Source organism: Saccostrea cucullata, unplaced genomic scaffold (assembly GCF_032062105.1).
Source record: "Saccostrea cucullata isolate Sc308-1 unplaced genomic scaffold, CSIRO_AGI_Scuc_v1 ctg8815, whole genome shotgun sequence".
Lineage (NCBI taxonomy): Eukaryota > Metazoa > Mollusca > Bivalvia > Ostreida > Ostreidae > Saccostrea > Saccostrea cuccullata.
The window spans coordinates 1-27,515 of NW_026926523.1; the positions used below are offsets into that span (position 1 = coordinate 1).

Below are 27,515 nucleotides of genomic sequence, written 5' to 3' on the forward strand. Positions count from 1 at the left end.
AAATATAGGGGCAAAAATTGAAATAAAACTAATGTTGAAAAAGAAATTAATTGCTGATAAAAGAATACTGAAGTCATTCTTTTTAAAGTCAAAGTTTAATTCTCAATATCAAATTCAGTCATGTTTAAATTATTATGAAATAAAATTAAAATGAACTACAATAAATTATCTTCCCTTTTTCTGATCATTGCACTAGCTCATTTAGAATGAAATTAAATTTTGTTTTCATCTTAAATCATTCAATAAAAAAAAGAAATATATTTTATGTGAGTCACAAAACACTTATCTTTTAATTCATTGAGTGATTGTAAGTAATTTAAAGATATAGCTGCATGTATTTACCATAAACGGAGGAATAGAGGAAATTCGGATTTGGAAAAAAAAGATCATTTTTGGAAGTAAATAAGTCAGGTAGTTCTGCAAAACGGATAAGATTATGGAGATTTATTGACAGTAGGAACATTTTGTTTGGAAAATTTTAACTGGTTGGTGATTTTATGGCCAAAAACGAGTGAAAATACTGGTTGTGTTTCATGTATAGTGCGTGTGTAGTTATATTTTTTACTAGCCCGACGGGCTACCTCCTTGTAGAAAACCACTAGCTCGACCCCCCAAAAAGGTAGTACCAGGCGTCAGGGGATGCTAATTGCACACCCCTGGTACATATGAACAGTTAAACAGGCATCGTGCAAAACTTCACAAACTGTTTCAATTCTCACTATAAATCCCGCGCATCTGTCAAGTTTCAAAGTCTTGTGTGTTTGGTGTAAAAAGTCAAGAAAAAATTTGTAGTCGGATTTTTTTTGGACGCGCGTGCGGACAATTTTTTTTTTAATATTATAATTTGCATTTGTAATAAATAGAAGCGGCGAATCCGAAGAACTATATTAGAAATTGTATGGCCTTACTGTTGTATCCCTGTTCTATGACTGTTGGGTAGATCTGCCTGGAGAAGGAGGCGGGGTGGGTGTAGGTATCAGATACGGTGTCCCCACACCGGTACCCCATCACTGCTGGCTTGGTGGTGTCCCAGTTAACAGAGTGGAATAAGAAGGAGGCATAGGTAGCAACACCATCACTGACAACAACCAACTGGAATGTGGCATTCTGAAATAGGAATACTTGATTAAGTGTAGATAACACAATAGCAGTTAGGTGTCTATAGCTAGTTATAATGTATATGATTTATCAAATTAATACTGGCAAAATCAAATTATTGAAGGCTTTTTTCTGTCTCTGCAGTGCTCCAAGTCGCAACTAAAATGGTCGCATTTGTGACCAAAAAATTGGTTTTGCAACTAGATTTTAAAACTAAGTCGTATTTTCGCGACTGAGAAAATTTGGGCTGGCAACGTTCATCTTTTTATGATCAGGATCGAGATTTACATTTTCAAGATTCTCTATCAAGACAAAGTTTGAAGATACATGTATATACTTTTACAAATTTTACAAAGCGTCATATGGACTTAGATCATGTAAGGCGACCATAATTTGATTTTTAGTTTTACGGATCCGCCGACTCTTAAAATTTGCATTTCAAAAAAAAAATAAAATCGGAATTTTTCAATCCGCTCGTGTCAAACCTGTGTTTTATAAAAGCAAATCAGTCAGAAACGTAAAAAAAAAACACATGTGCAGAATGGTAGAAGAAGGTGAGCTGTCAACTTTGATTTTATCGAGAGTCTACCAATTCTGAAACCTCCCCATCGCATGTCTCTCTCTATTTTTTTAATTGCTGTTTCTACCGATTTCGAAAATATCCGGATTTTTTACCTTCTTCGATTTGTAAAATACCGACAAGTCAAAACAAAAATGGCTGTCATGCAGTGTTTACCGGTAGCTAATCTGCTTATTGCCACTGATAACAGGTAATAATCAAGGTGTCAACTGTGCTACCAGATGTAATTGCAGTTCTAATTGCTCATTATCCTCATAAAAAGTGTTTTTTATCAAAGACAGAGATACCAGATGTGGAAATTTTGCAAAAAAGGGCGGTAAATAACGATATGAATTTTTTTGATACTTTGCTGCAAACAAGTTTATATGCGCCTAAAACAAAACAATTCCTCCATAAATAATACGGTGACCAGGAAAGACATAAACTATAGTACTTTATTAATAATTTAAAGAGGAAATGAAAGCAAGTACATGGTAACTAATAAAGAGTCTGCAGAGGGAACACTGCGTATTATGAGATTCAGTGACTTAGCAAATCCTACATCAACACCAGTATATAAAAGCCCTTGAAACTGCAGAGCAACTTGACAGTACCTGTAGAAGACTTCTTTGAATTTAAGTAGCTAAACAGGGTAATAAAGTTTCTGAATTTCAAAATATAATATTAGCAAATTGGAACAGGACTACAATAATGCTTTGATATCATATGTACTAAGAGTGAAAAAAAGAATGCAGGATCTAAGAATCCATCTAATTCATTCTCAATAGATTACGCATGTAATTTTTAAAAATGTTTAAAGTTTTAAGTTTGGCTAACAGGTACTTCCAATTCCTTCAATTTCAGATCTTTATTAAATCCAGGAAACAGTTCTCTTGCTCCTTATAATGAGAAAAATCCATTCATCAATCAGTTAAAAGCCGGAAACTCAGACCGTCTGCAGAATATTATTAAATCTTTTAATTGCCAAGTTAAACTTCGATATTTACCCTGAATATTATTCAAATGACATTCAAATGAATGTGCAAACTATACAGTGAAGAACATAATTAAATTTATATAATTTCAAATATTAAATGGTACTCATATTAAACAATGTTTGAATTAAAAGTTGTCATTTTTATAAATAACAACATTTATACAAGTAATGTGTATTAATATTAAAAAAACATATCTTGTAAGTTGTTTATTGTTTTGTTTTATACTACAGTGAAATGTGTGACTTTTTATATGTGAAAAAGGTCGTTGCTAGAATGATTTTTGTCTTTTTTTTTTTTTTTTTTTCGTCCTCCGACTTGACCTTTCTTGAAAAAAAATCCGTAAAACTAAAAATCAAATTATGGTCGCCTAATGTTATGACAGCATGCTGTAATAGTAAAGTTTGATAGAACCAGAAACGGATATACGTAACGTCTCCGAGAGAATGGCATCCAAACGTTGTAAACTTTCTAGAGTTTCTCTGACCTTGTTACTAAAGCATTTGGTCAATGGCTTGCATATAACAATTAATTGTTTGGGCGGCATTGATAATGACTGTGTTAGGGGTAAGATATGTAGTAGTAAGTAAACAGGTAAACATGATAAACAATTGGCAAAGTCCTGTCTCAACAACTGTCAAAGTTTAATTTTCTTTTGATTAAACTTTAATTCTAGGATCAGATTCCTTGTATTCTTCTGTGTACTATATAAAGGGTGGTTGTATTTAATAAAAATATATCCTTCAACTAGCAAAAGATTTCTAGTCACAGTAATCAATAATCTTTGATTTAATAAAACATAACACATGTGAATGTTAGTTCCTTGTTTTAATTGTGTTATTCACATGTTTTCATCATGGCGAGTGAAAAATTTGTTTATGGCGACCAGAAATTCTGAAATGGCAACCAAAAAATTTTTTAGGTCGCCATTCAGCGCTCTAAAAGTAAGTGCGACTTGGAGCACTGCTCTGTCTTAAAGTTATGGACAGGAAATGTAATTATAATATACTTATTATACAATCAAAGCTAACTTATACCACACCTTTGTTGTATACATGGAGCTTGGAGAGGGCATTACATTCTCCCAGGTGACAATCAGAGCCGAGTTAGGATCAAATGATGAAGTCACTTCTTCTGCATCTTTTATATTGCTGACAACTAGATCCCTAGCCCTTGTAAGAACATTAGTAACATCTGTGTCTCCAAACTTGTGATAGAGCTGATACCAGATATGAGAGACACTGGTCAGGTCAATGTCTGTCCAGAGAGGGGCCAGGACCTTATTGTTTACAATGGATCCTGAGGTATCAGACAGAAGCACTGGTCTCTCATCATCAAATCTCTCACCGACAGAAACATAGCCATTGGAATAAATCTGGAAATTAGTTGAAAGTACTTATGAATGTATACTTTATAGGTATAATTTCTTCTGCATTATATTACTCAGGTTTACATTTTTTTAACTGATAATTTTGATATCATCTACATTATTCTTCAATCTGTTTTGACAGCAAGATACAATTTGACTTACATATATCTGTTTGCTGATTGAACATCCACACATGAATCCTATTGGGTTAAACACTACTGCTTGTAAAGCATCATCTCCTGTATTGGCTAAAGAGTCACCATACACTGATCCATAAGGTAGCAATACTGTAAATAATACACAAGGATGAGTAATTTTATAAATAATACCCTAGTTTAAATTGAAAATGGGTTTATTAAAAGATATTTGTGCCTTTTCAATGGATTATAATTCAACTCACTTGTGTCTGTATATGGCTGAGTTGAGGTTGGTGCTATAGTTGTGGTAGTGAGGGTCAAACTTTGTGTTAAAACTGTCATAGTTGTAGATCTCCTTGTAGAGGAAGTAGTAGTTGTAGGCTGTTGAGTTGTAGTGGTAGTTGTAGGCTGTTGAGTTGTAGTGGTAGTTGTTGGCTGTTGAGTTGTAGTGGTAGTTGTTGGCTGTTGAGTTGTAGTGGTAGTTGTAGGCTGTTGAGTTGTGGTGGTTGTTGTAGGCTGTTGAGTTGTGGTGGTTGTTGTAGGCTGCTGAGTTGTGGTGGTTGTTGTATGCTGTTGAGCTGTAGTGGTTGTTGTAGGCTGTTGAGTTGAAGTGGTTGTTGGCTGTTGAGTTGTAGTGGTAGTTGTAGGCTGCTGAGTTGTAGTGGTAGTTGTAGGTTGTTGAGTTGTTGTGGTAGTTGTAGGCTGTTGAGTTGCAGTGGTTGTTGTATGCTGCTGAGTTGTAGTGGTAGTTGTAGGCTGCTGAGTTGTAGTGGTAGTTGTTGGCTGTTGAGTTGTAGTGGTTGTTGTTGGCTGTTGAGTTGTAGTGGTTGTTGTTGGCTGTTGAGTTGTAGTGGTAGTTGTAGGCTGTTGAGCTGTAGTGGTTGTTGTAGGCTTTTGAGTTGTAGTGGTAGTTGTAGGCTGTTGAGTTGTAGCGGTTGTTGTAGGTTGTTGAGTTGTAGTGGTTGTTGTAGGCTGCTGAGTTGTAGTGGTAGTGGTAGGCTGTTGAGTTGTAGTGGTAGGCTGCTGAGTTGTAGTGGTTGTTGGCTGTTGAGTTGTAGTGGTAGTGGTAGGCTGCTGAGTTGTAGTGGTAGGCTGCTGAGTTGTACTGGTAGGCTGCTGAGTTGTAGTGGTTGTTGGCTGTTGAGTTGTGGTGGTTGTAGTTGGCTGTTGAGTTGTAGTAGTAGTTGTAGGCTGTTGAGTTGTTGTGGTAGTTGTAGGCTGCTGAGTCGTGGTAGTTGTAGGCTGCTGAGTTGTAGTAGTAGTTGTAGGCTGTTGAGTTGTGGTGGTAGTTGTAGGCTGCTGAGTTGTGGTGGTTGTAGTTGGCTGTTGAGTTGTAGTAGTAGTTGTAGGCTGTTGAGTTGTTGTGGTAGTTTTAGGCTGCTGAGTCGTGGTAGTTGTAGGCTGTTGAGTTGTAGTAGTAGTTGTAGGCTGTTGAGTTGTGATAGTTTCTACAGACTGCTGGGTTGTACTTACACTCACTGTTGTAGTCACAATAAGATTACAGGTCCTGCCATCACTAGCCAGGTTACAATAACAGAAGTAGCTCCCTTCTGTGTTACTACAGGCCTGGCTACAGTTGTGGTTGTTAGTCGAACACTCATTTACATCTGTGAATAAATCAAATAAAACAGTTGTAAAATAAATTCAACACATTTCAACTGAAGATTCCAGTCAGCTGGTTTTAATTATTTTTATGGCTTTCAAAACAATAAATTTAAAGCATCATTTTAAAACCTTGACATGAGATGCCATCTGACTTCAGCTCAAATCCAGGTCTACAAGAACAGTTGTAGCTTCCTACTGTATTTGTACACAATTGATGACATCTAGCTTGGCCGTTGCTGCATTCATCAACATCTACAAATATGATTTAGACAAACTTATTCAAGAAAACATTGACAACTTGAAAAAGAAAACAACCCCCTCTTTTACTGTACACAAACGAACCTTTTCTTCTGTACATTAATGGGTTTTTTTTCAAAGTACGTAAGTCACCTACAAACATACATGTAAGTTCATGTACACAAATCATCTTACCTTGACATCCCCCATTTTGGTTACTCTGAAATCCTGAATCACATTGACATATGTAGGAGCCTTCAGTATCTACACATGTTTGGGTTACATTACACGGGGTGCTCAGACATTCATTGATGTTAAGTTCACACAGGGCTCCTGTCCACCCTGGCAGACAGCGACAGCCAATCAGGGGGTCACATGAGGAGGCCCCCACCCCACAGTTACAGGGGGTGGTACAGTTAGATCCCCAGGTGTTGGTGACACTGCAACCTGAGGGAAAAACAAGATTTTATTAGCATTGACACATCTGACAGCATTACATGTTTGCATACTTATAAATATTCAGAATAAGTAAATAGTGAATGTAATAAATCTCTACAAAAATATGAGTAGAAAAAAAAACAGAACTTCAAAGTTACACATTTCTATAGTAAATTGCTTACTTTCACAAGTTTTTTGATCTGTTGTCAGTTTGTAGCCATCACGACAAGTACAGTAGAAGGTACCACTGACATCATTACAGATGTGGGAACAGCCAGAGATGTTGGTTATACACTCATTGATATCTACAACAATATTAAGTATCTATAACATCAACAGATTTCTCTAGATATCGACAACATTAACATTGGTATCTACAACATCAACAGATATCTATAACTTCAACATTGATATTTACAACAAAAGATATCGATGTCATGATCAACAATAGGCCCAAGGTCCTTGAATCGCTCTTCTGATAAATTGTACAATCTATCACTTCTATTAGAAGCCTCCAACTCTATTAGAATCATAAGACCCAAAATGCATCAACTTACAAAGTTTGATAATATTTAGCCAGTTAAGACTGAAGATATTATAATATAATTATAAAATACCATAAGTAGGTCACAGTGACCTACCTTTTGATTGAAATTTTCTGAGGACTCAAGATACATTAATTTTGACAAAGACTGATGATTCTAACTAAATAAGTACCTGAGATATTCAAAAGTAGGTCACCATGACCTACTTTTTGGTCAACATTCTCTGAAAATCCAAGATGCATCATCTGACAAAGTTTGACGATTCTAAGCCAATTAGTACCAGAGATAATTAAATATAGCCATCAAGTGTCAAAAGTAGGTCACGGTGACCTACTTTTTGGTCGACATTATTAAAAAACCCATAATGCCTAAATTGACAAAATTTGATGATTCTAAGCCAATAAGTACCTGAGATATTCAAAATTAGGTCACCGTGACCTACTTCTTGTTGGACATTCAATGAAACCCTACGATGCCTCAACTGACAAAGTTTGATAATTCCAAGCCAATAAGTACCAGATATAATTAAATATAGCCATAAAATGTCAAAAGTAGGTCACAGTGACCTACTTTTTGGTCGACATTCTCCGAAAACCCAGGGTGCCTAAACTGACAAAGTTTGATGATTCTAAGCTTATACGTATATTCAAAAGTAGGTCACTGTGACCTATTTTTTGGTCGACATTCTCCGAAAACCCAAGATGCCTCAACTGACAAATTTGATGATTCTTAGCCAATAAAGTGCCTGAGATACTTAAATATAGCCATAAAATGTCAAAAGTAGGTCACTGTGACCTACTTTTTGGTCGACGTTCTCCGAAAACCCAAGATGCATCAACTGACAAAGTTTGATGATTTTAGGTCAATAAGTACCAGAGATACTTAATTATAGTCACAAAATGTCAAAAGTAGGTCACCATGACCTACTTTTTGGTCGTCACTCTCCGAAAACCCAAGATGCATTGACTCACAAAGTTTGATGATTCTAAGCCAATAAGTACCGGAGATACTTAAATAAAGCCATAAAATGTCAAAAGTAGGTCACCGTGACCTACTTTTAGGTCGTCACTCTCCGAAAACCAAATATGCATGGACTCACAAAGTTTGATGATTCTAAGCCAATAAATACCTAAGATACTTAAATATAGCCATAAAATGTCAAAAGTAGGTCATCGTGACCTACATTTTGGTCGACATTTTTTAAAGACCCAAGATGCATCTACTGACCAAGTTTGATGATCGTAGGTCTGAAGGTAATCAAAATATGCATTTTAAACAATTTGAAAACAAATGTTGGCAAAATTCAAAAAGTAGGTCACAGTGACCTACTTTTTCATAAACATGCTTTAAGATCCCAAGATGCATCAAAGTACAAGATTTGATGATTCTAAACCTCCCAGTGTCTGAAATAATGGGATTTAATGTTTTTAAAAGGACAAGTCATAAAGTTCAAAAAGTAGGTCACTGTGACCTACTTTTAAGTTGACATTGTTCGAGGACCCAAGATGCATCAATTGACAAAGTTTGATGATCATAGGCCTTAAAGTGTCCAAAATATGCCTTCAAATCAATTTGAAAACAAATCCCCACAAAATTTAAAAAGTAGGTCACCCTGACCTACTTTTGAGTTAACATGATGTGAAGTTGTAAGATGCATCAACTTACAAGAATTGATGATCCTAGTCCTTATAGTAAGCAAAATATACACGTTTTTATTAATTGTAAATTTAGGTCAACTTTGAAGTGACCTTGAGACCACACCCTTTGCCCCAGGGTAATTTCCCATGCAAATTTTAATCTTCGACATATCCTGATCCTTGTTTGTAAGTTTGGTGAAAATCTGCCTGGTGGATATGGAGAAGAAGATTTTTTAGCAACCAGTATTTTTGGTTTTGTTTTCCTGATTATCTCCCCTTGTTAAGGGTCCCAACCCTTATTTTAGTATAAATGGTAGCCCTTGGGCCAAGGATACCCTGTGACAAACTTGGTACTGATTGGCCAAGGGGTTCTTGAGTTATGGCCCATATTCTAAAAAGTTTATGCACACTGCACAAATGGCCATAGCATTAGCTCTTTGAGCCTTTGGCTCAGAAGAGCTAATAAATATCAGTCAAAGCATCAACACCATCAACAAATATCTACAACATCAGCAGATATCTACATTTAACAGATATCACAGCCAATCCAGGAAATAGATTTAGCACAATATTCAAATGATATTATAACAATCAATCAAAATATCAAAAAATTGCTTTGTAACTGATATATCTTACTTTGACAGAGTGAGAATCCTGAAGCGTTGACCTGGAGGTCGTATCCATGGTCACAGAAACAATAGGCTACATTGGAGGAGTTAACAGTACATCCTCCATGAGTCGTGTCACAAGTTCCATCCACGCTGGCACCAAGGCAGGGATTTTGGGCTACAAATAAAACAAAAACAAGAAGGCTCAATTTCATAATTAAATGTACAGCTGGGTTACATGAAAAACCTGCCCAGAAGAACATGATGCATATCAATTCCAAATACACAGATTTAATTTGAATTAAGTTTCTGTAAAATAACTGAAGGCCTGAATCATCATCAATATGTGCAAGTAGAGGCATGTTTGGGAGGAAAGTATATCCATACTCAAATTATGCTGTCTGAAATCATATTTATATTTCACATAAGTTATCATATCACATTGAAGCTGATATTTAATGTAACAAGTATTTTATTGAGATAACAGATATCAAATTTACATTTAACACAAGTTCTGTTGTTGTCCTGTAACTGATATATCCAATATAACAAGTGACATCTGATATCATACATACATTTAACACAAGTTTTCCTGTCGTCCTGTAGCTGATATTCAATAGAACAGATATTATATTAAGATATCAGATATCATATTACCTTGAACACAAGTTCTCCTGTCGTCCTGTAGCTGATATCCAATATAACAGGTACAATAATAGCTCCCTACAGTGTTTTGACAATTCTGGTTACAGGAATCTGTCCCTCCTCTACACTCATCAATATCTGGAAATCAATACAACTCACAAATGTAAAATATAACAGCATATTTATTGCACAAAGACTCATTTCTTAAACAAAACCAGATATCGATGCAATCTGTTATGGCAGATTTCAAATTATGACATTGATCTAAAATCAAAAATGTTATGCAAGGCAAAGTAAAGTCTTTGTCTTGTACAGTTCAAAACAATGACAAAAATCAAAACGTACTGACATACAGTAAATGAAAAACAACAGCTTTACACTCTGTACATAGATTTTCAGTATCAGGGCATGTCATTATCAGAACAAAACCTCTATGTCTACCTTCACAATCTCCTGAGGTGGAGTTTCTCTGGAAGCCCACTTGACAGGGACAGAGGAATGAGCCTGGTATGTCTTGACAGTTCTCTGTGGAGGTACAGTTATGGAGGGCTGAGCTACACTCATCCACATCTACAGCAAAAGGATCAGATTCAAGTTTGACTCAAACAAACTGCTACATACATGAGAAATGTGTACTAAATAATTTATTAAGCAGCTTCTTCCATATAAAGAAGAGGACAAAAGGCAAGCAAACAAGAGGCCCAAGGGCCTTGAATCGCTCTTCTGTTAAATTGTACAATCTATCACTTCTATTAGAAGCCTCCAACTCTATTAGTATCATAAGACCCAAAATGCATCAACTTACAAAGTCTGATAATATTTAGCCAGTTAAGACTGAAGATATTATAATATAATTATAAAATACCATAAGTGGGTCACAGTGACCTACCTTTTGATTGAAATTTTCTGAGGACTCAAGATACATTAATTGACAAGGACTGATGATTCTAATTAAATAAGTACCTGAGATATTCAAAAGTAGGTCACCATGACCTACTTTTTGGTCAACATTCTCTGAAAACCCAAGATGCATCAACTGACAAAGTTTGACGATTCTAAGCCAATTAGTACCAGAGACAATTGAATATAGCCATCAGATGTCAAAAGTAGGTCATGGTGACCTACTTTTTGGTCGACGTTATCCAAAAACCCAAGATGCCTAAACTGACAAAATTTGATGATTCTAAGCCAATAAGTACCTGAGATATTCAAAAGTAGGTCACAGTGACCTACTTCTTGTTGGACATTCAATGAAACCCTAAGATGCCTCAACTGACAAAGTTTGATGATTCCAAGCCAATAAGTACCAGATATAATTAAATATAGCCATAAAATGTCAAAAGTAGGTCACAGTGACCTACTTTTTGGTCAACGTTCTCCGAAAATCCAAGGTGCCTAAAGTGACAAAGTTTGATGATTCTAAGCTAATACATACCTGAGATATTCAAAAGTAGGTCACCGTGACCTACTTTTTATTCGACATTCTCCGAAAACCCAAGATGCCTCAACTGACAAAGTTTGATGATTCTTAGCCAATAAGTGCCTGGGATACTTAAATATAGCCATAAAAATGTCAAAAGTAGGTCACTGTGACCTAGGGGTGGGAAGATATACCGATACATATCGATATTTTCCTCTAAGATACGTTTTACGATACAAGCATTCAAATATCGGTACGAAACGATACACGAACGACCTATCCAAAATTGAAAATGAAAGTACATGTCCTTGGAAAATGGCAGCTTGAGCGAAGCGAAAAGACGATGTTGATTATTGAAAACAGACTTTAGAACTAATAAGTTGTTGTTTAGGGGTAAAATGTTTTCACTTTTAAGCAGCCTCAGAAGATTGGACAAGAAAAGTTCAGTATGTAATGCGTGCTATACACAGAAAACATGGTTTCCAGAGCATTTGATATTATTATAATTCAGCTTTGCTACAGACTTTCAGCAATTAATAAAAATGTAAATGTGATGTTTTTAAATGAATTTTAGTCAGTGTTCTCTGATGAACTACACAACTATTTGTAAACAACTTCTTAAAAGTAATTTGGTAATAATAATATGTACATGTATTATTGTTTTTGTAAAGTTTTAGTGAATGATATTGATGAACTTCAAGTATTAATTTCAAAGCACACATGATTTGATATAGAATAATTTGTTGATTTAATGTCAAGGCAAAAAAATGAAATAAAATACTAATTCTTTTGAATTAAGTTTTACAATATATCATGTTGATTTAATGACAGGACATGAAATAAAATATTAATTTTTTAAAAATAGTTTTATAATTTATCAAAATATCGAGATACGTATCGTATCGTGCCAATATATCGAGATACATATCGTATCGCAAGATCTGTGTATCGTCCCACCCCTACTGTGACCTACTTTTTGGTCGACAATCTCCGAAAACCCAAGATACATCAATTGACAAAGTTTGATGATTTTAGGTCAATAAGTACCAGAGATACTTAATTATAGCCACAAAATGTCAAAAGTAGGTCACCATGACCTACTTTTTGGTCGTCACTCTCCGAAAACCCAAGATGCATCAACTCACAAAGTTTGATGATTCTAAGCCTATAAGTACCTGAGATACTTAAATAAAGCCATAAAATGTCAAAAGTAGGTCACCGTGAACTCCTTTTTGGTCATCACTCTCCGAAAACCAAATATGCATGGACTCACAAAGTTTGATGATTCTAAGCCAATAAATACCTAAGATACTTAAATATAGCCATAAAATGTCGAAAGTAGGTCATTGTGACCTACATTTTGGTCGACATTTTTCAAAGACCCAAGATGCATCTACTGACCAAGTTTGATGATCCTAGGTCTGAAGGCAATCAGAATATGCGTTTTAAACAATTTGAAACAAATGTTGGCAAAATTCAAAAAGTAGGTCACAGTGACCTACTTTTTCATAAATATGTTTCAAGCTCCCAATATGCATCAAAGTACAAGATTTGATGATTCTAAACCTCCCAGTGTCTGAAATAATGGGATTTTATGTTTTTAAAAAGATAAGTCATAAAGTTCAAAAAGTAGGTCAGGTGACCTAATTTTAAGTTGACATTGTTCGAGGACCCAAGATGCATCAACTGACAAAGTTTGATGATCATAGGCCTTAAAGTGTCCAAAATATGCCTTCAAATCAATTTGAAAACAAATCCCCACAAAATTTAAAAAGTAGGTCATCGTGACCTACTTTTGAGTTAACATGATGTGAAGTCGTAAGATGCATCAACTAACAAGATTTGATGATCCTAGTCCTTATAGTAAGCAAAATATACACATTTTTATTAATTGTAAATTTAGGTCAACTTTGAAGTGACCTTGAGACCACGCCCTTTGCCCCAGGGTAATTCCCCGTGCAAATTTTAATCTTCGACATATCCTGATCCTTGTATGTAAGTTTGGTGAAAATCTGCCTGGTGGTTATGGAGAAGAAGATTTTTTAGCAACCAGTACTTTTAGTTTTGTTTTCCTGATTATCTCCCCTTGTTTAAGGGTCCCAACCCTTAATTTAGTATAAATGGTAGCCCTTGGGCCAAGGATACCGTGACAAATTTGGTATCGATTGGCCGAGGGGTTCTTGAGTTATGGCCCATATTCTAAAAAGTTTACGCACACCGCACAAATGGCCATAGCATTAGCTCTTTGAGCCTTTGGCTCAGAAGAGCTAATAAAATCTTATTTCTTACTCTGACAGATTTGTGAAGCATTTCTCTGGTATCCACTGACACACTGACAGCTGTAGGACCCTAGATTGTCCACACACACCTCTGTAGCTGAACACAAACTTGGATCCACACATTCATTGATGTTAGTGTCACACAGGGTTCCTGTCCAACCAGTCTTACAAACACATCCTCTTACACTGTCACAATGCAAAGCATTCTGGGAACAGTCACATGATCTGTTGCAATTGTAACCCCAATGCAGGGAATCACAACCTTCAAAGAATCATTCATCAACATGTTTTAAAGGCATATAGTACTGTGAATTGAACTCACTTTAGCAGAATTCAAACAGTTTGACATAAAAGAAGGTTGTACCTGTGCAAGAAATCTGGTCATTCTGAAGTTTGTAACCAACCAAACAACTGCACGTAAAACCACCATCAGTGTTTGTACACACTTGGGGACAGGTGCCACTATTCTCACATTCATTCACATCTATTGCAAAATAAATTTATATGTATATTTAAAACTTCACATTGTATCCACAGAATCAGTGAAAACTGATAATTTTTTCCTTCCTTGAAATTTCACTCACCAGTACAGTTCTCTCCATCTGGCAGCAGGCTGTAACCTTGGTTACAGAAGCAATATGGAGAACCCGAGCTGTTGACAGAACATCCTTGACTACAGTTCAAACTGTTACAGGAGACTTGTGGACCTGCAATATAAAAGGAAATCTTGTTCATGAACATCTTCCATTTAAAAATACTACAAAGAATTTTTCATTTCAGTCACTTCTTAGCTCCCAACAGTCTCCAATATTAAAGCAATACGAGCTGTATTTTTGAAAATTTTATTTTGCTGTTAAAATGTGTTATTATGATACATCTGTATATAACTTAAACCTTTATGATCAATTAGACTAAAATAAAATAGAAGAAAGACTTCTATATAGAATTCAATCTACAGTTTTGTATAAGAAATCATTATTGTACAGGGCGACAATAATGTAATTTTGTCTCAGTTGAAGCTTATAAATAGTTTCTTCCATCACGAATATGAGAACAGAAGTCTATTAACATTATTTTTTTCTGTCATTGAAATAGTTATTTACAATTTTGCAACACAAAATTCCAACATCAAAGTTGCAGCTCTTATTGCTTTAAAAATCAATTTTTAATTACTTGAGATTGACGGAATAGTTTCTTTGTATTTTAAAGGAAATGTAATTACTTTGTATAACACAGGATAGTTTGTTTAACACAGGAGACTTACTCTGTATAACACAGGAGACTTGCTTTGTATAACACAGGAGACTTACTCTGTATAACACAGGAGACTTACTTTGCGTAACACAGGAGACTTGCTCTGTATAACACAGGACACTTACTTTGTATAACACAGTAGACTTACTTTGTATAACACAGTAGACTTACTTTGTATAACACAGGACACTTACTCTGTATAACACAGGAGACTTACTCTGTATAACACAGGAGACTTGCTTGCTCTGTATAACACAGGAGACTTGCTTTGTATAACACAGTAGACTTACTCTGTATAACACAGGAGACTTGCTTTGTATAACACAGGAGATTTACTTTGTATAACACATAACACAGGAGACTTACTTTGTATAATACAGGAGACTTACTTTGTATAATACAGGAGACTTACTTTGTATAACACAGGAGACTTACTTTGTATAACACAGGAGATTTACTTTGTATAACACATAACACAGGAGACTTACTTTGTATAATACAGGAGACTTACTTTGTATAATACAGGAGACTTACTTTGTATAACACCAGAGTTGTGGAAAATTGCCGGTCATGCAGGCAACAAATTCTCATGACTGGTAAAAATGCCATTAATGTCGGTCCACATCACCGACCCCTTTTTTGGTTAAAGTTTTGTTTTGTTTGTCCATTTATCATCTGTGTTTTCCCATCTTAATTATCATACCTTATATGCGATTGCGTAATACCTTTTCTTTAAATGAGATCGAGGCTGTAAATGAAAGCGAAACCAGCATGGTTCTTGCGACATATTAAATTTACAACGAGGGCAAAATTAGGTTGAAAACATATTAAAGAAAAAGATGAAGACGAGCTAAATATGAAAAATTTCAACTGAAAGAATTCATGTACAGGTGGGAAAAACATTAAATCTAGTACTTCCGACAGTCTCTGATTTTCGTTTTTTCACCGATCATGTTGATATCTTTATTATTGATGCAAGGAAATTTTGCAATTTTTAGTCCCATTTTCTAGGTTAATATAATTCCAAAATGCATAAATGTTTTTAAACATTACGTTCACGATGCTGAATTAGCATTGTCACCTGCCAAAAAGCAGTGGTATCTAGTAATGTTATAAATGCAAATTTAAAAGAAAACGGAAGAGGACATGGAAATGGAAACTGAATTTTGTATTATTATTAACATGATTTATTAAATAGATGTGTTATAAAATAAATAAATAATACGTTTTTTTTATTTTTATTTTGCGACTTACTATTTCGGACCGACAAAAATCACTTCGGACCGGCTTATTTTGTTTTCTTGCCAGTCCAAATGACTGGCTATCTGAAAAAGTTTTCCACAACTCTGTATAACACAGGAGAATTACTTTGATTAACACAGTCAAGACTTACTTTGTGTAACACACTAGACTTACTTTGTATAACACAGTCGACTTACTTTGTATAACACAGTAGACTTACTTTGTGTAACACAGTAGACTAACTTTGTATAACACAGGACACTTACTTCATATAACACAGGAGACTTACTTTGTATAACACAGTAGACTTACTTCATACTAACACAGGAGACTTACTTTGTATAACACAGTAGACTTACTTTGTATAACACAGGACACTTACTTTGTATAACACAGGACACTTACTTTGTATAACACAGTAGACTTACTTTGTATAACACAGGAGACTTACTTCATATAACACAGGACACTTACTTTGTATAACACAGGACACTTACTTTGTATAACACAGTAGACTTACTTCATATAACACAGGAGACTTACTTTGTATAACACTGGAGACTTACTTTATATAACACAGGACACTTACTTCATATAACACGGTAGACTTACTTTGTATAACACAGGAGACTTACTTTATATAACACAGTACACTTACTTCATATAACACAGGACACTTACTTCATATAACACAGGAGACTTACTTTGTATAACACAGTAGACTTACTTCATATAACACAGGAGACTTACTTTGTATAACACAGAAGACTTTCTTAGTGTAACACAGAAGACTTTCTTTGTATAGCACAGGAGACTTACTTTGTACAACACAGGAGAATTACTTCATATAACACAGGAGACTTACTTTGTGTAACACAGGACACTTACTTCATATAACACAGGAGACTTACTTTGTACAACACAGGAGACTTACTTTGTATAACACAGGAGACTTACTTTGTGTAACACAGGAGACTTACTTTGTATAACACAGGACACTTACTTCATATAACACAGGAGACTTACTTTGTATAACGCAAGAGAGTCCGTCTGGTTGGAGAGAATAGCCGTCAACACAGGAACAATTATAATAACCTACAGCGTTCACACAGAGTTGTTGACATTGACTGGTTCCTTCTGTACACTCATCTATGTCTGAAAAAAACAAATACAATTATTTAAAAGACTTAATTTGTAAACTCATTATGAACAAGTATATTTAATGCACGCAGATTTTAGTGCATGAATTACATTATGTTTATTTGAAATTGTCTAGTATTCAATTTACATAAATTCTTGTATTTACCTAGACATAACGTCCCTGCTGATCTGTATCCTTGATGACATGAGCAGGAGTAACTTCCCTCTGTGTTTGTACAGATCTGTTCACAGCCATTCACAGAACTGTTGGAGCATTCATCAATATCTGTAAAAATTTCCAAATCAAATTAGCAATTCTAAGTTCAGCTCTCTTAACTTTTGAATCAACTTTTGATTTATGTAAATATTATGTGTGGAATTTTCATACTTCAAGTTGATGTATTAAGTTGTGGTTTAATTTTCTTTGGCATCAATTAAGTTTTCCAGTTTGGGGAAAAATGTTTAAGTATCCCGTACCAAACATTCTAACAAATGCTCATGAGCAGCTCATGAGACTCACATGAGAATCAAGTAAGAATTGTATGCAAATTAGGTAGAATTGGATTTTGCTCATGTGCAGATTGTTAGTCTTTGCTAGGCAGGACAATACTAACCAAAATGCACATGTGCAAAATTATGCTCACCTCAATGCTCATGAGCAAAAGTCTATTCAATTTGCTCACCTAAGAACAGCCTTATTTATAAGATATAGCATTGGTAGTGATTTTTCTAATACCCCATTCATACGGCGAAAATTTGCTTATGTGTGCAAATTTACATATGAGTAAATATACACACGTAAGTAAAAGTTAATTTGCGATGCGTTCAGACGAGATTTATGTACTGTAAGTAAATCCTTATATTTTCATATAAAATAAAGAGAACACAGATTCAGAATTCAGAATTGTGGATTTGTATAGAAAAAAAAATGTTATTTTTTACTATTTGGGTATAAAAATTAACTTTTGAATGTTCCTCAAAGAAAGAAGGGGAAATCCGATCTACTTATTTTTTGATATGGAAAAAAGCAAACTTAATAACTTTTAGGAAAAATTTATACATGAAAAAAAAGGGGGGAAAAAAGGAAAATTAATTGAAATCATTGTTTAAAATTTGAAAATGCCTTGGTTTCGGTCCTAAAGTCTATAGAAGAGCCGTTGGGTGTTAAGAAAAGATGGCTGTTACCATGTACTGAATGGTGTCTTCAGCAGAATAAAGTATGACTGGAAATCTTTTTGGTGTTTGGAAATCTACAGTACATCAAGTTTGCGAGGTCATTATTATGTATCTGCTTGAATATTACTTAGTATATGTATTTTCCAGGAGAATGAAATGGACAATCAATTTACAAAAAAAAATCAAACGAAACAAATAATATGACTAGGAAATAAACACGAACCCCCTAAAAATTCATCGTGGGACCGGTTGCCAAGGATCAAGAATGCTTATAAATGTTATTTTCAACAGGGTTGTTGAAATTCCTGTAGCATTAATTTATATGTCAGTAGCTTGCCTTGGTTTAAAAACAAAGAAAGGTAGAAGAAAGTCAATCTGTAATGGCCCGGGGCCCGTGCGATTGATGTAATGCCTATTCCTTTCACAGCCCCGGAGCATTCCCATGAGGACTACTTGAATTGTAAGGGGACTACTTATTAATCCTACAGGGCACATGCTTGCGGGACCACAGCTATATCTTTTTAATTTAGAGGCGTAAACATAGGCTTGCCAGAAAGGGTGCAAGATGTGCAGGTTTTTGCAAATTCAAATTTATCTCGGAGGACACTGGAGATATAGACAGTGTGGATTCTTGTTTTCAAAGTTGAAAAAGCCATTTGTGGAAAGAACTATGCTAGAACAACCCGGCGTATCCTTTAAAGCAGTACCCTTTTCAAAACTCGAATTACTTTCAGCTGTCGTTGAAGTACAGCAAAGATGACCATAAAAATCCAGTTTTTTATGTTTTGCTTTCTAGCCGCCATGCTAACAGACTGATATTATACACCCAACAATGCATAAACAACCGAAACAACACTTAAAATGGAGATTTGTGCAATAAACAAAACAAAATACATACATAAGTAAATTTGCTGCGTGTTCATACGACAAAATTTACACACAAGAACTAATAATTTGCGACAACATGTATGCAAAAGTTAATTTGCACCTAGTCCTGACCAGGTGTAAATTTACTCAACTGTGCAGAATTTACATGTGAGCAAATCAGTTCATACGACAAAAATTGCACATGTGAGTAAATTTACATATGAGTAAAATATACTGAGGTATGCAAATCATGTCGTATGAATGGGGTATAAGTTCAGTTTTCTCAAGTGAGCAAGAGGTGAGGAAATTGGACATATATAGTCAAAATTCAGTATTACAAGTAGAACCAAAACCAGAGAATTACAAGTCTCAATTCCTCACGTGAGCCTCACGTAAGGAAATACAATACTTTGACACTCTATGTGGTCCAAGCTTTCCCAAGCCTTTATTACAAATTGACCATGTGTTAAGCATTAACACTTCCTGATGATAGCATCACAAATGATTGGGGACCAGGCAGGAATATCTTAATTTATTGAGCTTCTAATCTTCATATTCCCATCAATTTGAAAATGCTTTCCTCTACCTAAACAACCTGTTGTGTCCCCCACTGTTACTTAAAGTGGGGCAGTATCCAATGAGGAGAGCCAGTCAGGATTTGTGCTCCTTCTCAGACCAGTTCAAAATTTCAATGCAAAATGTTTGTGAGGGACATTGAAAGTATCTGATATATGGATTAATACAGTGAAGAACTGAAATATGCTTTTGGAAATACATGTCATCACCATATTGAACTAGATGCCAGCCTTTAAAAGTTACAAATGTATCCAGTATGTCCATGGGCTGATTAAAGATCAATTAGATATACCATGGTGCAGCCACAATGTAGGAAAATTTCAAAGATTAATTTGCTGATCTGAGAATAGGGTAAGTGCTCTGAAATTTATTATCCCCCCCTCTCATTTCAGATATTACTAATTAAAAAAAAATGATATGTTTGTGTGTTAATTATCAGTGCATTTAATTTTGATATATTTAATGCAGAATGTTATCAGGAATTACAGTTTAATTAAGAACTATAAATATGGTAAGAAAAGATTAGGTCAGAGTGTACAATTGACATTTACTGTCTCAGTGCGGTATTCTATGAATTACAGGTATTTAAGTTGCTAATTAAATATTGATGCATATGATTTTTCTATAGACTGGCCTTTTCATGACCAACGGAACCTTGAAAATATACGAAGTATAACTTCAAATTTTTTGCAGATTAAAGTTGGAATCGAAGGATCTGCAGATTAATCACGGACCCAAGCTGAGCTTGCATACATGACGGAGTTCTGATGTTGGCACTCATTTAAAGGAAATGCAAGGAAAAAGAATGGAACAGGATGAATTGATTATGATTCTTATGACCACTGGATTATTATTTTACACCCAAGTATGACTGCATGCCACTCATAAATTCAGCAAAGGCAGAAACATCTACTTAGCCTCCAAGACAACTTTAAGACAACTTTAATCCATCTAGTACTACATGTAGTGCAGTCAAAAAAAGTTGACTGGACATTTACATTGGATGTTCTATATTAATCTACTGGAAATGGAACTCACTAATTGGATAATAATACTTTAATTGATGTGTACTGTACATAATTATAATAATTTAATTAAAGTTTTCATTTCATTTTAAGTTTAAAAAATGAAATTCACTGAACATAATTATGCATGCATCTACAGTGGACCCTCATTTATCCGGACGCTTTGGTTCCCAGTCAATTTGTCCGGATATGTGAAGCATCCGGATATCTGAATCACCAGTTAAACAAGACAAAATAACATTTTAAAATTTCGTTCCGATGAAAAATCCTCCAGATACTGAAGCATCCGGATATCTGGCGTCCGGATATCTGAGGGTTCACTGTATTTACATGTACATGTTGCTCAAGAGTATTTAAAATGTAATTGATGAATCACATTTTAAAATTACATAATTATATAATGTTTGTAATCTGAATTTTGTTCTATTGTTGCTTGTTCAAGTGAGCAATTAATTGTTGCACATGAGTCTCATGAGCCTCATGAGTCTCATGTGAGCAATATTCTAGGTGAGCAAAATGATTCCGCACGTGAGCAAAAAATGCTAATGTGCAGAACCCTGCTCACGTGAGCATTTCACCTAATTTGCATGTTAATTGCACATGAGACTCACATGAGCAACTCAGGTGAGGAAATCTGGTTAGTCCTCACGTGAGCTGCTCATGAGCAAATTGTGAGAATGGTTTGGTATGGGATTTAATTTGTGGAATAGGTATCTCATCCTATTTCTATTCAACATAAAATTAAAAGTTCAGTAAGTAATTTTGTAGCCAGACTGAATGACAAATGATGAAATCACAGTTTACAATATCTTAAGGTCATTTATGAAAGGGATAAATATTCAAGTCATAAGAAATGTATCTTTATTGCGAAGAAGAAATGACCTCTTTATAAAATATTTATGTATAATTTCTGCAATTTACAGTTCCTTAAAATTCAATAAATGCTAAGTAAAACTGCTTTCTACCTAAACACTTAAAAGTTTGTGTCATCTGGAATCCCTGGGGACAGTTTTCACACTTGAATGCCCTTCCTGTTGACTGGTGCTCAGCTGCTGGATTGTCTGTACAGTTACTTAGGGGATCACAAGGGGAACCAGCACAACCATCAATATCAATCTCACAAGAATCACCTAAAATATTCAAAATATTTCACAGGAATTACCTAAAATATCCAAGTCAGCTAATGGCTTGTTTATTTTCAATATTTTCTTAGGTACATGCTTTTTATAAGTTAAAAATATTTTTCTTTTCCCATTTCAAAAAAAAATATTTATTTGCAGTGTCCTGAAATTATTTGCCCCTTTCTATGTTTTCTTTGTTAAGTTGTTCAGTGCAGATTTTTTAAAGAAAATGCTCTTTTTTTAAACTTTAGTCTAGATTAATCTAATATCATTATTTACCTGTCCATCCCAGATCACAAATACATGATACAATGAAGAATGAAGAGATACTGGTGCTGGTTGCTAGGGAGTTGTTACAGTTACCATGGTTACTACAGTTATAACACTGGTACACCTGCTCATACAATACTCTGGACAATCCATTCAAAGAATCAATGGCATACAATCTGTAATATACAAATAATATATTTTTGAAATCCATAAATGTATCAAATAAGCAAAATAAAAGTTCATGGCAAGATACCAACTTTAGATAATGGTCAGAAACTTTAATATTAACAAGACTAGTACCAAATCTTTAAATTTTTACCAATGATTATGATATGACCAAGTGGGAGACATTCATGAAGAAAATAATTAAATTTTGAACAAGTCAAATCTGAAGAAGTCCAAATATACAGACATTCAATGACAAGGGCATAAAAATCATGTAGAGTTTATAGGCTGCAGACTTCACAGAATGAACTTACTCCACAGCATAAGGAGTCATGTCTTGTGGTGTATAGGTGTAGGAGAAGGACACATTCCCAGGGAGAGTAGCGGAGGTCACATTTACTGGACTCAGCATGACTATAGTCACATTGTCTCCATCTACATCTGAGGCATTGGCTGTAATTGTGAAGCTCTGACCCACCACTGTATAGATAGAACCTAATCCATCTATGACAGGTCTTGTGTTGGCTGCAAACAAGAAAGGTGCAATACAGTTTAGATCTCTGATGCATTGTTGATCCTTATAACAGATCCTTATGACAATTTATTTTAAATTTAAATCTCTGCAAATTTGATTGTCAAAAGCCATATATATCTACAGTGGAGCCTCATTTATCCGGACGCTTTGGTTCCTAGTCAATTTGTCCGGATATGTGAAGCATCCGGATATCTGAATCATCAGTTAAACAAGACAAAATAATGTTAAAAAAATTCCGTTCCGATGAAAAATCGTCCGGATACTGAAGCATCCGGATATCTGACGTCCGGATATCTGGCTGTCCACTGTACATGTTCATGTTTATACAGACGTAAGCAGATTTTGCTCATTTCCTACCTGCACTTCTCTCCTCCTGTAGGGCCGTCTGATAAGCTATTTTAGTGACATTAGCAATGGCCTGGTTTTCCGTGGCCAGGAAGTCATAAATACAGTTGAAGTTCTGGGGTCCCCCACACTCCTCCTGAGCTCGCGTTATTTCTTGCTGAGTGAAGTCCTCCATGAATATTGGTGTAAAGTTTGTCTGCTGGTAGGAAGCACAAGTCAAGCCATGCTGGTAGACAAACAGGGACTTGTCACATTCAACTCTCCCTGCAATTAAAATCATGCACAGACACTAAAAAATTGTTAACTTAAAATATTGAAACTTTTAAGTTACATCTAAACTGCATGCATATTGTCAGAAAAGGGTGAGAAAGGTGTCCAGACTAAGACATTGTTGAAAGAATGATTTATTTTATACAGCACTTGAACAATCTTAGAAAATTACATGTATGTGCTCTTTTAAAAAAAGTAATAATACAGCTGTGAGGGTCTTACAGAGTTCTCCAAAGTTGTGGTAGATTTCTTTCTCTGTTGAGTTAGAGGGAAGAAGAGTTCCGTTAGGCGTCTTCAGGTCATCATTGATGTCTCCGTTCACATTTCCCAGAAGGCCAGAGTTTGTTGTCGTCGAGGACAATGAATCTGGTACACCAGTTGTAAACTCCAACATTCCAAGATTCAGGGACATTTCAAAAGTTATACCTAAAATGTGAAAATAATAGTCATTCTGAAATTCACAAGGATCGAGTGCTCATTTACTGAAATACAAAAAATTGATATTAAATATTTCAACATGGTCATTTGAAATCAAAACATATGATCAGACCATATTCCTACAAGAATCATAGAATTTTGTCAGCCAATCAAGCAGCAAAAACTTTCTCATTAAAATTGACGTACCTGATGGAAATAGAATCTTTACTCCATTAGATCCTGTTCTTGTTATAAATATAGAATTAGCTCTGTAATATGTATAGGTGTCACTGGCATAGAATTGTGGGGTGATATCTATTCTGTCTGCATATAAAATAATGCCTGAAAAAAAGATAAGAAAATAAAACATATATTAAATGAATTTCTGCCTGAAAACTTTCATCATTTTTTTAAACCAATAATACAAGTTTAGTTGAAATACATTCAAACCTACAAAAATGCATGAACTCCCTAAAAAAAACTCACATCAAGATTGTATGTTTGAGACTTAAATGCATCAAGTAAAGAAATCTCCTCATGTAGAGTTATTTTCCCTTGATGTAAAATCTCCCCTCACCTGTTTCTGCGAGGTTGACTTCTACCTGAACCTCTCCCCCATTCTTTTCCCTGACAACAAACGCATGGAAGACTGTGGCGTTTATCTTGGTTCCGTTAGCATTGACAGCTTGTGCTGTACGAGTCTGTATCTCCAGTAGAGTGAGGTTTGTCCCTGGTTCTACCATAGTCAGCATCACATACTCTCCCAGTCCATTAAATGTATAGGTCAGACCATCCAGTGTTCTTACATGGGGGTCTCCAAAGGAGGAGCCTTGGGGAGGAAAAAAACAATCAAACTCAGAAGATATTAGGCCTCTATAAATTAAAACTGCTTTGAAGTGTACAGGTAACTCATAAAGCAGTAGGAAAGTTATGATTATTAAATAATCAAAGTGCATTTTAAGATTCTATTTATGGAGGCAAATAAACTGTTTTTGCACATTTATAGTCCTTTCTCTGAATCAATTAATTCAAGTGTAGCAGTCAATCCATACCAGATCTGAGTGGAGTGTAAAATTCACAGGTATCAGAAATTCTCAGTTTGAGGAATTCACTACAGAGGTTGGACTGTATACAGCAGTAGTTGTGTGGTTCTTCATCCTTCAGATTGGCCCCGGCTTCATTATGTATAGGGTGCTCAGTGTAAATAAAACCAGCTTCTCTACCACTGCTGATCAAATTGGAATGGGTTGAGTTTGTTGAGTAACAGCATTTCTGAAATTTCAAAAAGAAAAACAATTATACTGTGTATTTTGATTTAAATTCAAACAAAGCATTTATGTATGACCATGAAATTCTTTCAATACCAAGACAAGATCTCAAAATTTGTGCCAAGTCTTGAAAAAATTATTCAAACAGTAGGAGAAGTAGTTGGAAATTATATATTGACCTGACCACTCATCTGTAATTTGTAGATCAAATACACCATCTAAAACAAGTCTAATACTAATACAGTGAATCCTTGGTTGCAACTAATATGCAAGTTTGATCAGGATAGGGCTTATAATACCAGATCAGATGAATCTGCTCCATAAAAAATAAGTTAAAGCATCCAGATAATAATGGATCACATGTAGCATCCAAAGCAAGATTGTAGTGCATGTGCATTCCTAAATGCCACAAAACATCCATGCAAGTTTGGATAGGCCTTTTTGTTGCATGAAAACCCAATTGTTCTTCATATATTTTCTTTATTTGGCACAACAGTCACTTAAAAATTTACAAATATATTGATTCTAAATTTTGTTTTGCAAAGATATTTCTAAAGCTCATGACATGTTCACCATAAAATTATACTAATATATGCATTAGTCCCATTACCCTCGTCCCTGTTATATTATATGGTGAGAACTCCAATACATAACAGTTGGGCTGTTTCAGGTATTGGACAAAGCGGCCATCTTTTTGTATCCTGTCTTCACTACAGGGACACTTGGTTAATTTTGTGTTGGCCAATTTGATAGCCGAAAATCCCGGTTTTCCAGAATTTTGTATCCAAGTGTAGCATTTTTCAGCAAAGTTTATGAAGTTGTTCATTCTGTCCAATTTGTAAATCCATAGTCCTTGTTTACTTTCATCTATGAAAGGAAAAGTACACTATTAAAGACATCAAATATGAATATTTAATATAATTCCCTGTCACAGTGGCATAATTCTGTAAAGTCTTCAATTTATTTTTATTTCTTGAGGATTAAAGAGCTCAATTTTCATTCAACAAAAGTACACCACACTTACTGTTATATCCGTTATTTATGACCTCCTGTAGCATGTGATTGGTCAGTGAAACAGGGTGGCTGTAGAAGTCATTTGACCCACACTTGTAGCCCAGGAGGGCAGGTTTGGGAGGGACCCAGTCCATCTGTTTAAACAGGAAGGCTGTGTAAGTGGTCACTCCATCACTGGCTATCAGCAACTGGAAACTGGCATTCTGTATAAAAAAGTATTTTTTGAAAATCATAACAGATCTTCTAGCACTTCAAGTACACTGGGATAAATTTTTTATAGTGTTTTTCACTACAGTATGAATTAATTCCAAGAGGAAAATTAAATGTTTTTAATATATATTCATGTAGAGAACAAGAACTTTTCAACGGAGTGCACTTTGAAGTGTACTTGAAGTGAATTTAAAACACATATCAAGGCCGTGCATACCTCAAGGCTGTCCAAGAAATTGTATAATTTTCCACCTGTACATTAGGGCTGGGACGATATATCGAGATATCGATATATTGTGATATCTGTGAGGACGATACGCATATCGATACATGTGAAGAAATATCGTCCAAAAAAATCTTACTTCTGTTTTTCTTTGTTTATTTAACATTTGTGGTTTAATACATAAAATAAATAAGCTAAATATAAATAAAGATATGAAATAAATAATAATTAACACCACTTGAGTCAAATATTTTTTTTACAATAAATAAAGAACTTTTTTAAATAAATTATTCTTATTTGCGAAGAAATAATTTGTTTATTTCATTGCAAAAAAAGATTTTATAAGCAATTAAACATATCGTGATACATATCGTATTGTGGATCAAATATCGTATTACGTATCAATATAAAAAATGTTGTATCATCCCAGCCCTACTGTACATTGAACAAAAATTATGATCCAGCTGAATTACCACCCTGCGGAAAAATTACGCTTTTTATTACCTGTGAGGAATATGAAGATACAGGAGCTGGATGGACATTTTCCCAGGTGACAACTAAAGCTGTGTTAGGATCAAAACTGGAGGCTGTAACTGAATCTCTGTAGTTCTCCACAATCAGAGATTGGGCCTGGCTTAGAACTGATGAGTCAGCTGTGAATTTATTGTAGAAGTGATACCAGATTCTGGAATCTCTAGTCATGTCAATGTCTGACCACAAAGGAGCTACCATAGAGTCTGGTTGTATTTCATTTGGATTTGAAAACAGATGAGGTCTTCCACTGTTGAAGTCACCATCAAGAGTAATATAGCCATTTGTATAAAT

The 27,515-nt window shown here is 35.0% G+C and overlaps 1 protein-coding gene across 1 annotated transcript; it reads right to left on the bottom strand.

Annotated features, from left to right (window-relative positions):
• Positions 1-908: 908 nt before the first annotated feature.
• LOC134271945 (serine-rich adhesin for platelets-like) lies at positions 909-27,515 on the bottom strand (the record flags this gene model as incomplete). The annotated part of the gene is made up of 26 exons (XM_062754180.1): positions 909-1,107; positions 3,695-4,027; positions 4,184-4,308; positions 4,422-5,765; positions 5,893-6,015; positions 6,196-6,447; positions 6,621-6,743; positions 9,257-9,406; positions 9,886-10,011; positions 10,315-10,443; positions 13,583-13,834; positions 13,937-14,056; positions 14,157-14,279; positions 17,095-17,223; positions 17,375-17,494; positions 21,818-21,982; positions 22,253-22,419; positions 22,723-22,933; positions 23,301-23,552; positions 23,781-23,984; positions 24,183-24,317; positions 24,553-24,804; positions 25,028-25,247; positions 25,854-26,110; positions 26,268-26,460; positions 27,195-27,515. Coding segments are annotated over 26 exons (6,025 nt in total), but the record flags the coding sequence as incomplete, so codon positions are not given.